Source organism: Copidosoma floridanum, unplaced genomic scaffold, assembly GCF_036245765.1.
Source record: "Copidosoma floridanum isolate Cflo_tuat_1 unplaced genomic scaffold, Cflo_Japanese_pri ptg000030l, whole genome shotgun sequence".
NCBI lineage: Eukaryota > Metazoa > Arthropoda > Insecta > Hymenoptera > Encyrtidae > Copidosoma > Copidosoma floridanum.
Genome location: NW_028321907.1, coordinates 26,436,347 through 26,449,864, shown reverse-complemented (window position 1 = coordinate 26,449,864; position 13,518 = coordinate 26,436,347). Strand labels below are relative to the sequence as shown.

General features: G+C 35.3%; 1 protein-coding gene across 7 annotated transcripts in view; it reads left to right on the top strand.

The window, feature by feature from the left end:
* Positions 1-1,633: 1,633 nt before the first annotated feature.
* Positions 1,634-13,518, top strand: part of LOC106638943 (DDB1- and CUL4-associated factor 6) — a 302,245-nt gene continuing 290,360 nt past the window's right edge. For 3 of the 7 annotated variants that reach the window (XM_089596262.1, XM_014352339.2, XM_089596263.1), the window contains exons 1-9: positions 1,823-2,266; positions 2,376-2,416; positions 2,583-2,705; positions 2,804-2,958; positions 3,453-3,570; positions 3,639-3,817; positions 3,905-4,040; positions 4,203-4,363; positions 4,436-4,604. In XM_089596262.1, the coding sequence (XP_089452388.1) occupies positions 2,615-2,705; positions 2,804-2,958; positions 3,453-3,570; positions 3,639-3,817; positions 3,905-4,040; positions 4,203-4,363; positions 4,436-4,604 (1,009 nt within the window). In that variant the 5' untranslated portion in view covers positions 1,823-2,266; positions 2,376-2,416; positions 2,583-2,614. The other 4 variants (XM_014352340.2, XM_089596260.1, XM_089596261.1 and 1 more) reach the window with 4 other exon arrangements.

The window sequence follows — 13,518 nt, the reverse complement described above, 5'->3', positions numbered from 1 at the left end:
TGACACAGGCTGTGTTCGCCTAAGGCTCTGTTTGTTGTTAAGTATGTTTAGGTAACGTGATCATTTATCATAAGTGCGAGGGAGACAGCATGATGTCACCGTCTAACTCGCACCTATCATAAATAATCACGTGACCTTAACAGACTAAAAACGGAGCCTATGCAAACACAGCCCCAGTAATAAGGTTACAAGTACTTAAAGGAGGCTTGGGCGTTTAATGTCGTATCTATTGAGGGGCCCCTGTGAGATACTTGTCATACAAATGATTCTTTGTAGTTTTTTTTTTATAATCATTTTGATTATACAAATGTGTGAACAAAATAGCAATAATACGCAGAAAAGTCATTGGGAAAATCGATATTAAAAAATTAATTAGTTTCCCCGAGGTACCTTGTGTAAAGATGACGGCCCTGCCACGATAAAGCTGACAACACTGTATTCTCTTGCTCTCATCTGCTATTAAATACCTATACTTGCGTTAGACTTAAATTTTCATGCTTGTGTGTTTATGAATGTAGAGCGCATGCGCACTTACAGTACCTGAACAAAACAATTCTCATGTTTGATGTTTTCTTCGCTATTTTCTCAAAATTTAACGTGTTGATCCTGTTCTTTTTTTTAAATAATAGATTCTCTATACTTTCAAGTACATGTACGAATTTTATGTGTGGGCCCACAGCTTTTTATTGCGGTACAGTAGTCTGTTGAATTTCGGTTTCCGTAAGGTTGCGTGTTAAAATGACGAATTTTCAGAAGCGATTTTCTCGAAAATAAATGTGTTGACCTACCTATTTTGTTTTCCTAAAAAAATCTATTAAACTTTATCTATATAATCTCTGAATTTCAGACCTAGCCAGCATTCAATTCAAAATCGCCCAAGCCTCCTTAATTTTAAAAAATGTTTATTAAATGGGTTTACACTAGATTGCATAGTCATCGAAAAATGTGTGTGTGTGTGTGTGTGTATTGACCCAAAGGCTGAATAACTTATAACTAATAATTAATAGATCAATACCTACTAAAGTTTTCTATTCTGATAAATATTTTGTAGAACCCGGAGCCGTACCATATAACTTTTTTTAGCTTCGCGGGCCTACGTTACATCATAGGCCGATGTACAGAAAAATAGTTATATGGTACGGCTCCCGCTGTACGGAGTCAACGACATGTACCGAACAACAGGAACGGAGCACTGGACCAAAAGTCACTAGACAAAAGTTACTAGATTCTCTCACTCAACAGTTAAATTCATTATTTAAAAACTTTGTGACATTTAATTACATTAATTTATATACCTCCGTAATCCGCAAAAGAGGAGGAATCGAATCGTACAGGTAGAATTGGATTTTAACCCAATTTAGCACTTAAAACAAAGTTTTTTATACTTCAGCGCCACGCCCACTTTCGACTTATTATTTTGCAAATATCTCGCAAACTGTTGATCAGCAAATAAAAATTCAAGAGGAAGATAAATTCGCAAGTAAGCAGGAATCGTTTAAGCCCTGAATGGGTGCAAAATATCAATATTTAATATTTACGGGTGCCAACTTCACAAGTCTGGCTATGTCCCATCCTTAGAGAATATATACAATGTATATATTCTCTAAGGACCCATTCTGCGACTAAGGCCGCGGTCACATGGAGAGCGTAACGCGTACCGCGTAACCATTACGAGAGGTTAGCGTACTTTACCTCTCTCTCACTCTCATGGGCTTAAACGGTTACGCGGTGCTCTAGCCTCTAGGTACATGTGCCCGCGGCTTAAAAGATTATATTGTCACTATGTATTTACGTCGTTTATCCACCACTGGGGTGTGTTCCAGTAACGCTCTCCGACAACTTACTGACAACTTGATTATTTCTTACGATATCTTGCGTCATGTTTAAGTTGTCGGTACGTTGTCGGAGAGCGCAACTGGAACACACGGCTGGTCCGCTGTTTCCCTCCTCAGCGGACGATCTTCTCACAATTTCATATTATTAATTAATTCAATTGTGCGTTACATCTATTTGTACACACGTAAAAGAAATTTACGTTACATAGAAAATTCGTGACATTCATTTCCATGACAAGAAGTTCAAATTTCGTGCACTTGGTGCACAGATCGACAAAAAAAGGGCATAAAGAGAAGCTCTTGGATGATTATTGACGTTGCTGAGTACTTTCAACTGTCAACCCTCTCAAGTCTCCCAGTTGTTACTTGTCGCTATTTTCGTTTTAGTGGTCTAATTATGGTGCTCTCGTCAGCAGAATGACAGTTTTGCGGTTGTCTTTTTTGTTACAAATTTCATAATACGTAGTTTTTTTGTTTTTATTTTTTGTTTTTATGAAACACTTGCTTTTAGTAATTATAGTTATTGTTATTTAATTTCAGCTTTCTGAGCTTTCTCTTCGTGTTGCTGTATAAATAATTCGGTTTGCCAAAATTCTCTTGGTAATACAAAGATATTACTTAGTCCACTATTGACAAATTAGAAGAATTTTTCGTTCAAATGTAGGATTGCTCTTCCGCTGTTCTTTCTGCTGTTTCAGCAGACTACTTATATTTTAATACATAAGTATATATAATTCATTGCTGCAGTATACTTAGGGGGGCCTTGTCTTACTATCACCATGCATCGGAATAAATCCAGTGTTTTCCATGATATACACAACCAGCCCTACAACATGAACACCAGGATTAAGCTACATCACAGCACTAAATGTGAGTCAATTTTCTATCCGTTATTATAAATTACTCTTTCCTTCCCACTTTTAATCAGTTGCACACTTGTTTTTTATAATTTCTACTTCTACTTTTAGCAAGTTTAGAGCTGATTCAGCGTATGGCACCTATGAAAAGATTGGAAGTTCACAAGGGCTGTGTCAACTCTATTTGCTGGAATAACATTGGAGATACGATTTTATCTGGCAGCGATGATCAACATCTAGTTCTTACAAACACTTACAGTTATCAGGTGAATATGTGTTGATGGAAACAAAAGTTACAGTTTTTTTATTTTGGTTAAACATGTTGTACTTATATCTGCCTGAATAAAGTCTCAAAATAAATTTCAATGACTTATGCAAGTAACCTTGCACTTTTTCTGCCCTATGCTGTCCTTGTGCTTAAAGTATAGATATTGCTCAAGACAAAGTTATTTTTATCTTTGTAATATCAAAACGAACTGGCTTGTACATGTAGATTAAGTTCACTAAAATTTTATTTTCAAAATGTATGTTAGCAATTAACAATGAGGGCATTAAGTCAAAATATAAGAAACCTAGAACATATTTATAGTTGAAACTTATTAAAATTGTATAAAGCTGGATTGAAAGTCTTACAAATAAATCCGATTGTTTTTCGTTTTACAATTTCTTAATAATTTTTTCCATAAATTTTATGATTGTTTATGATAAGTACAAAGTTTTCTTTATTATTCATAGAACTAATAATGCAGGTTTTTTGTAGGTTACTTCAGACTACAAAACTAGTCATCGGGCAAATATTTTTAGTGCTAAATTTTTGCCTGACGGTGGAGATCACCGTATTGTTTCCTGCAGTGGTGATGGAACTATTTTATATACTGGTATGACATGAAAAAAAAGGAAATATTTATTAATTTTTAAATGTTACTGATTTGACGACTTTTTCAAGATTTAATGAAGAAGACTGAAACATACCATAGTCAATTTAATTGTCACAGTGGAACAACTTATGAAATTGCTACAGTAGCGTTTGAACCCAACAATTTTTTGAGTTGCGGCGAAGATGGAACTGTCAGATGGTTTGACTTGCGGATCAAAGAAAAGTGTAATGTTCCTAGGTGTAGAGAGGTATTTATGAGTTTTTTTTTCTCTTCTAAGTCTTATTTTTATCATTACTAGTTTATTTATTAACGTTTTTTTTCCTTTATTTGTAAGGATGTATTGATTTCGTTGTCGAAAGCAATAACCGCTGTTTCTGTGAATCCTGTACTATCACATCAAGTCACAATAGGATGTTCCGATAGTATAGTAAGAACATTTGACAGACGAATGCTTGGAACTCAGGCTACAGGTGAACTATTAAAAGAATTTTAAGAACTCGTTGAAACAAAAGTAAAACTTCTTAATATATAATTATCTGAAATTTTGATTTGCTAATTAAATTGTTCAAACATGATACCATTCTTGATTATACTTATGAAAATTGTAATTTTTCTGATTCAATTATACATAGGCTGGACAGATCATGGAACTAGTGCAAAGTCATTATGCAGTTTTACTGTACCAGAATTTGAAGGAAATTCATATAGAATTACATCCTTAAGTTATAGTCCAGATGGGCAAGATGTTCTTGTCAGTTACAGCAGTGAGCAACTTTATCTTTTTGGTACAAAAGTAAGTGAATCAAGTATTTTTTGTCCATATTTGATAATTAAGTTTTGTGTTATGTATAAATGATGATTGCAGGAACGAAGAAGCAATCAATTAACAAAAAAAATTATAACTGAGAACAAAAGGAAGCCCTATCCCATTCGATCTTCGCAACCAGTCCGACGCTTAAGACTAAGAGGCGATTGGTCTGATACAGGACCAGATGCTCGTCCAGAACGGGAAGGTGGCCAAAATAGTCGAACAGGTAAATTAGTTTATTGACTACCATACAATCTTTGATAAACATTATTTGAAAAATAACATTCATCCGCTCTGTTATTTTATTCTTGCCTACAGAGAAGGTCCAAAAAAAGCCTCATTTGATTAAAAATTAATCCTTCCATACTCACATGATCCACATTAAAGATAACTGCATCGAAAACCTTATCTTTTCAATACTTTTGTGAATATATGAAGCTATAAATTAAGTGGCTTATCACCTTTTTAAAAGTCGTGCCATTGCACTCAAAATTAAAATCTATGGTAAAGTGTTACTAAACGGATGTACAGTTCAAATTTTGGGGCCTGTTGCCGATGAAAATTAAAAAAAAATACCTTCAAAATTCGAAATTTTAGCATTGGCTTTAGAGGCATTTTGATTATTTCACCAAAAGTTTTAGCTTTTTTAGGCTAAAAGTCGAGCCACATGTTACAAAAACTAGGAACAGGTTGTTTAAATAATCTTCTTTCTAATAAAATCATGAAAGTCCAAGATTACCGAGCGAAGAAAAAAGAATATGACGTGTTAAAAGTCAGAAACTGGAGGCTAACCTCTGCACGTAAACAAGCGGATTCGTAATTGTAGTTACACATGTTGAGCCTGCAATGTTTTCAGGTATGATAGTCTAATGTCACACAAACGGATAGTACTAAGGTGATGATCGAGCCACCTCCAGTAACAGATTAACTATTGAAAATGTCACCCCGTTAGCGCCCTACAGTCTACAGTTGACATTGTTTATGTTAACTATCATCGGAAATTATAACGTGTAGCATTTAAGGAGGCTCCCTCGTGACAGTTCCCGAACACAGACCAGATGAATTTAATAGTTAAAAATCTACTGAATCCAATGATATATTTATTTATATCGCTTACCCTGTTAAATTTTGAGATATTATTAATTTAATGTAGCGCTTTCTTACACGTATTCTTATGGTGGAGCTGGCACGAGCAAATTCGAGATCTACGACGAGGGTTGGCATTTCTGCACGAGGGAGCCTCCTTAACAGTAAGAATACTGTAGTTGTAAATAAAAGTAATAAAGATATGTTACCCGGAAAGTTAAGTAATAATTGCAAAAACCGAGTTGGCTGTATGTATTTAATGAATAACGTTTTAAAGTTTACGAAAGTAACGATTAAATTATAACCAGGATTTACTTTCGATATCAAATTTGATCGCGATACTGACGAGTTGATGAACGAAAGCTAGTTTTGGTGCATTCCAGATATACTTAATATTATCTACTAAATGTGAACAGGTAGAATAATTTTTTTTAATTTATTTGTTAAGTAAATATAAGCATTGTTAATTGATTAACTTATTACATAATGTGTACAATATAAATGTCAATACTTCTTTCCACAACATACAACACGCTGAATAATACAGTATCTGTATTTAATCAATCATCTGTAAGGACAGTTGTCTAGTTGTCTAGATCCATTGTTGATCAAAGATTTCGGACAAAATTGATTGAGCCTTGATCCTCGATCCATTTAATGAATCCATGCTGAATCCAAAGCTATTGGAAATATACCTGTACCATGTGAAATACCCCCACTGCTGCGGTCCAATAAGAACCAATAAAAAATTTATCGATTTTACCATAGGTTTTTTTTATTGGTTTCTTATTGATATTTGCACCCGTAAATCCGAATAAAATCGGTAATGGTCAAAAACAGATTTTCTATATCGTCTATTGTAACTAGGACGTGATTGAACAAAAATAAATTGACATATCTATGTCGTACCATCCGGATGGCAACACCAGAACGGGGGGATTGAAGTCTTTTACATGTAAATTGAAAAAAAGTTAGTTATAGAGTTTTATTAGAATTTGTAGAAGAAAACTTTAGTCCGCCCGTTTTGAGGTTGTCATCCGGATGGTAGGACATAAATTTGTCAATTTATTTTTGTTTAATCATGTCCTGGTTAAATTCTAAATCCACTTTGAACCATTACAAATTTTATCTGGATTTACGAGGGCAAATACCGATAAAAAACCGAAATAGAAAAGTCCTATTGTAGAATCGATGAATTTTTTATTGGTTTTTATTGGACCGCAGCAGTAGGGATGGCGATATATATATATAGATATAAATATTATAATGCTCTACGTCCGGCTCCTTTTTTAATATGGGAGGCCTCCCATCTCAGGAGGGAGGGTAGGGAGAAATTAGGCAATTTTTGCTGCGAGAAGGTCGCCTGAACCCTCCTCGAGGAGCATTGCGTGGTGAAAAAGCACATGTGAAAAATCACAGAGGTACTTGCCCGAAAAGTCGCACTGGCCGGGAATCGAACCACGGTCTCCCGCGTGCCAGTCCACGACCTAGCGGACTGAGCCACCGCGCGCTCCACGGTATATATATATATATATATATATATATATATATGCTCAAGACGATAGCTAGAAAACGCTATGCTTGTGTAAAAAGAAAGCCATGTCTGAGCCTACGAGCGATGATGAATAATAAAAAAAAGCTTAAATTTTGCTGCAGCATAATTAAATGCTTTTCCAAATTAATGCCGATCCAATAATTTAATGCTTTCCTTTTTCCTTTTTGTTCTAGGTCTTTGAAAATGTTGATCTTGTGAGGTTTTCTTTTTGTGTTTTGTGCCTTGTGTTTTATAAGTGAAAAGGATGTTTGTAATTGAGAGAAAGTTGAGTTATGTGTAAGTTGTGATGTGTCGGTTGAATGTAGAATGTTTTGGGGTATGCAGTGGCTGATTGAGTGCGATGGTAACTGATTGGAATGAAAGTAACTGTTTGGATCAGAATGTTTGGGGTTGGTGTGTGTGTAGTGGCTGGTTGAGTTCAATGGTGACTGGATTGTTTAAATTTGTATGATTAGAATGTTTGGGGTTGGTGTGTACGCAAGGGCTGGGATGTTCTCGTTTAAGAATGTCCGGGGGTTGGTGTATGTGTAGTGGCTGTTTGTAGTGATTTTTTTTCTGCATGAGAGGAGCGAGGTATAAGTATCACTAATATGTATGTTAGTATTCATTACAAATTTATTATATTTATATTTATTTACTTATTTATTTATTTTTTTTTTATAAGGACACGGCGAGGCTCAAACACAGGGAAGTTTCAAACCAGAAGAGGACAAAAGTTATTAATTACATTTTGATGATTCTTTAAATTAAAATTTCCTTGATTCCTCCGCCTCGCCCGATGAGCTGCGACCACTTTTGCCAGCTCTCTCTCTTGTCCCCTTTTATTTACTTATTTGTTGAATAGGGTACAGAGTTACATTAATCAGTCGGTCGGATGTGTGTATGATTTAATTTATCGATGTTTACAACTTTCATCTTTCTTTGTCCTAGGTCTAGTTTTACATTTCTATCTCTTATAATTTTTATAATTTTGTATTGCCCTAGCTGTGTACTGATTATCAAATTTTCTGAGTTAGGGTTCCTTTCATAAGAAAACGTCCCCTAATGGTAAATGTTTTGATTTTTAATTTTGGTCGTAATATTTTTTTTATTTTTTTTTGGCTTCTCATAACTTCTCGTGAGCTGTTCCCTGAATATAGTTTAGTTTATTGAATAATTCAAATAACAAAAAGTGAATTGATGTATTGTATAAAAAATAGGGAAAACTTAAGTCAGGTATCCCATTCACCTTGCTCGGTATACATTTTTAAATATTCAACCGAGGAATGGTGGCTCCTTTCAATTGAGCCCATGGTTTGGGGTCTAAAAGTTGTTGATCTAAATTATTTGATTTTAAAGACTTTGGTAAGTCTTTGCAAAAATTGATTTTGGAAATTTGATCCCTGGTTTGTTTTTATCACCTTGGGACATCCAAACCGGCAAATAAATTCTAATGCGAAATGGGTCGCGACTGTTTTGGTTATAGCGTCGGGTAATGAAAGGGCATCTGAATATTTTGTTAAATTATCTTGAATTGTTGATATATACTGATTCGCTACGGAGGTAATGGGGAGTCTTTCCACTACAGTCATCTTAATTATTTCAACAGCTTCGTCAAGGGTGGAGATTATAATCATGGGTAATGTAGTTTTGACCCCAACTAACTTTTTCCATTGACATTTCCTACATGTTCGTACGTACTCTTAATTAACAAAAATGTTGCAATATTTCGCGATTTGTTCTTTTGATTATCGGGAATCGGTCATGGGCTTGTGAGAACTTTAGGTCGAGTCGAACTAACTATTAACAATATGAAAACCTCGGCACATGTAGTATCAAACGACTTTCCCTTGCCCTTTGATGGTACATTAGGAGTAAGCTTTCTAGAAACACACAGAGCTATACTGTCTTTCTCAGAGAAAAGGGTAATAGTTGGATCACAACCAATACATTTCACTACTCACCATGATTCATTTCAGCTCCCTGCTAGAAGCAAATCTCTATGTAAGGTTCGTGTTTACAATACAACCAAACGGAAGGAATATTGGCCGAGGTTGGAGGCTGGACCTGGTGTGTACGCAGGCGAATGTCTTGCTATGATGTAAATGGATCCGCGAACCTTTTCGTTATAACCACTACTTCTGAGGACATTAACCTGACTATCCCCTGATAACCTTAGAAACATATTATGACACTATTATACCTACCCGTTCCACAAAAAAAATTTTTTAAGGCACAGGCGCAACTTATCTGACAGAACAAAATATCTGTGATAATAAAGATTTTAGATTTGGCCAAGCCTAATGAGGAGGAACGAAATCATGTAATTTAATTAGTAACACTTTTTTCATATTAATTTCATTTAATCGGGGATAAATAAAGTCAAACAAATAAGGTTCAACACCAAATTCATACTTCGGATAACTTAACAATATCGACATCCACCTCATTTACACATTTACACGATGAAATCCAAAAATAGGTACAAATTTTACTGGACAACGACATAATCGAAGAGTCAAACTCCCCCTTTATCCCGCCAGTATGGATAGTTCCCAAGGAAGCTAACTCACATGGAGAGAAACAGTGGAGATTCGTTATCGATTTACACGCTCTAAACGAAAATACAATTGCACCCGCATATCATCTACCTAACATCACCGAAATTTTGGACCAGCTGAGGGGCTGTAAATACTTCACTACCCTGGATCTAGCTTCTGGTTTCCATCAGGTGCCGATAGACCTGAGCGATCCACCGAAAACTGCATTTTCTACCCTTTTCAGCACTTACAGTATAAGCGTATGGCTATGGGCCTTAAAGGGGCACTGGCAACTTTCTAGGCGTTGATGGATAAGATTTCTAGTAGCCTTCAGGGTATCAAATTGTTTGTATATATGAATGATATCGTAATTTATGCAACTTCACTTCAAGAGCAAGACGAAAAGTTAAAGAAATTATTTGGTCGGTTAAGAACAGCAGGTCTTACCTTGCAACCGAATAAGTGTTTGTTTCTCAGGAAATAGATCACCTATTTGGGTAATGGAATTTCAGAGAAGGGAGTCCGGCCAGATCCCAATAAGACTTGTGTAGTAGCCGAGTTTCCAACGCCTCAAAATACAAAAAAAATTAAATAATTCTTTGGATTGGTAGGGTACTACCATCAGTTTATCCCTGATTTTTTAAAAAGAGCCAAACCCTTCAACTCTTTGTTAAAACAAGGTGCCCCCTTCTTATGGTCTCAACCCCCAATCTAAGCTTTCGATGTTTTGAAGAAAGTTCTCTGCACTCAACCTTTGTTACAATATCCTAATTTCACTAAACCTTTTATTGTCACCGCAGATGCTTTCGATTTTGCCTAAGGAGCTATATTAAGCCAAGGTAAGGTTGGAAAAAATTTGACTATGGCCTGTGCCTCATACAGCCTGAATGACGCCGAAACTAAGTGTAAAACTACAGAAAAAGGACTACTTGCTACGAACTTTTCCGTAATGCATTTCAGACCCTATTTATACGGGCGAACCTTAAAAACCAATCGGGATCCCGTTCCAGTCCCTCCCTGTACCAACCTCAACGATACACCCTACAAAACCTAGATTGAGAGGCTGTTTTGGATAGAAATCTCCAAGATATCACCCTCTGATTCCCCAAACAATTTCACTAGACCCAACACCCCCGACTAAACGGAACCAACTACCTTAGAAACGACAACATTCACAGGCCACAAACTTACACGGATAAACAATGGACTGAGATTAAATGACACCCTCTCTTTGGAGCCAAAGATCCTGGGGGGCCTCCTACCTAAGGGCAACTGGCCCAGCGGGACGAGGGAGAAGGCCGGACCACAGGACAAAGAATTAATGAAGAATAGAGTACACCCAAGGGATGTATATTCACTCCCAGCACTTGTCCTAAATGACAACGTTGCATGTTGTCGGTCGATAATGTTGGTAACACGGATAGACACCATCGATAAAATGAAAAATTACATTATTGTTCCTGTAGGTAACCTGCACCGTCCAGGAGAGAAAAACTGTAGTATACATCTTACTTTTTCGTGTTTGTTTACATTCGAAGCTGACCTGGTGGCGGTCAACCGGTCGCGCGACCACTACCAGCCACTGCCAGGAGTCATAAGTTTAAGCTATCATAAGCATTTAGTACAGTTTTTACGGAAGTGAAAAGCTCGGCAACTTTGATCTTGTTTATTTACAAATATCCTGGAGTTAGATTATCGAGTTGTAAAAGGCACTATTCAGCAGTAACGAAAAGGATCAAAGGAAAGGGTTTTTGCATCAAGGTCAAGAGTATTTGAATTGATTCCAAGATCGTTTACTTAGTCATTGCTCACAGTAAATATTGGATCAAGTTTGGAACGGTAACAAAAGCGTGTGATTTCATCTAAATAATCTGGAGGACCTGACTTGTATTTCGCAACAAGGTAATACTTACAGCTTAAAAAATTACATTAACCGACCATTGTGAATTTTGTCCAAGCCTTCGATATATAATTAATCATATCTTTTTCTTTTAGTGTGTTGATAAATACTTGACAAAAAGGTTCAGTAGGACTTTTCAATGCCAATGTATCACATGGATTTTCAATCAAGGCCAAGTCCAACAGAAATTTTCTGTATGAAATTGAGATGTCACAGAAATCGTCGGTATTTCTAAAGTCATACTTTCCACTGAGGTATGTCTAGTCCAAAATTAAAGGAATAAATTAACGTTTCGATAATGTCTCTGTGAAGACATCAGATCTATATGGTAAGATCCTTTGCGTGTAAATTTTATGTCATTGTAACATAAACTATCATGCGTATTTCTTAATTTTGTGGGTGTATAGAGGATAACAGCAATAGTATTGAAAGATTCCAAGATCGTTGACTTAGTCATTGCTCACAGTAAATATTGGATCAATTTTGGAACGGTAACAAAGGCGTGTGATTTTATCTTAATAACCTGGAGGACCTTGGGTCAGCTTACGAGTTTTTTTTTAAAAACATTTTTCCCTCTATTTACAAATCAAAGGGAAACTATTTAATTTTTTTTTTTTTTTTAAGTAGTTTTCTTGCTTAAGCATTCTTGCCGGTAGTGAACGACGTAGATTAAGCTTTTCTTGTTCTGTTCTCTCGTCACCAACTCCATAATCAATGTCATTGTATTTCGCAGATGGCATGATGAATCTTTAAAAAAACAACCGTTTATTTAAGTAACAATATTATTAGTTTACACCAAATAAAAGATAACACAAAACAGATATACATAGATTTTACTACAGATAAATTGCAGAAAGATTTCACTCGTAGTATTTGTTACAACTTTGATAAAAATTATTTTTAAAACTTGGTTTTCTAAGTGCAAAGTAGAAGTAGAGTAGTGAATGCTATCGTTTGCTAAAAAATGGCGTTACTGAAAAACAATAGTGATTATCATGAACTTTACAATGGTCTAATATAGATACTAAAGGCTTCTCTATTTTGTTTTTTAACAGTTGTGAATCGCGCTCTTGTGAGATGGTAGAAGAAGCGGCGGTTTCTATTGGACGATCCACATACTAACAGAGACACAATTCATTTTCATGACACCTGATTTGTAATTGTAAGCTTGAGCTTTGACGAAAAATTTGAATGACTTAACTTAATTTTAAAAATAATTAGTGCAACTACATAATAATACATATACATCGGATAATTAAAAGGATAGCTGAAGAAGATCCAAACTTTGAATGACGAGACCAAAGATTTTGTGAGCAATTGCCACTAAAAAAATTAAAAATTTGAAAATAAGTATCTGATAATTAGTATTATTATGGTATTAATCAACATTCTATAGGGTTAGATAACTTGTAATGAATTCGTCATTTAGATGCTGTAATTTTTAATTTTTTCTTGGCGTTTTTCGAGGAGATATTTATTCAATAACAGTAACTTAAAAATAAGATTAACATTGTAAAAAAAAACATTTTTTAAAATAATTTATAACATTCAGTTGTAAAAATTAATTAAAAACTATGATGTAAGATAAACATACTCTTTCAGAAAAAGAAGGCATTTGTTGATTAGAGTATTACTGAATTCATAGTTATGAAGATTTTACAATTACAGATAATTAATTCGACTAGTTTTCAAATACTTTATTATCAGCAAATGGACGTCTACACAAATTAAGTGATAATGATATTGCTCGCTGTGTTGCTGAAATACGAGGAGACCCATTTCAGCCAGTCTCCAGGTTGCTAAACACTCTTAATTTAGACATCAGTACAAAAAGACTATCCAGTAACATCAAAAAAAGAACAGACCTAAGGTATCATACAGCTGCAGAAAAAGGCGAATTGAATGAGGTGCATCGACAGGCGAGAGTTGCATTCGCAACAGCTAATGTAAATCGGACTTTAGAACAGTGGAGAAATATAGTATTTATGGATGAAAAGACATTTTCCACTGACAAAGATAGTAGGTCATGTGCCTGGGGACCACTTAACACCAGCTATACCGATGAGCATGTGTTGACAAC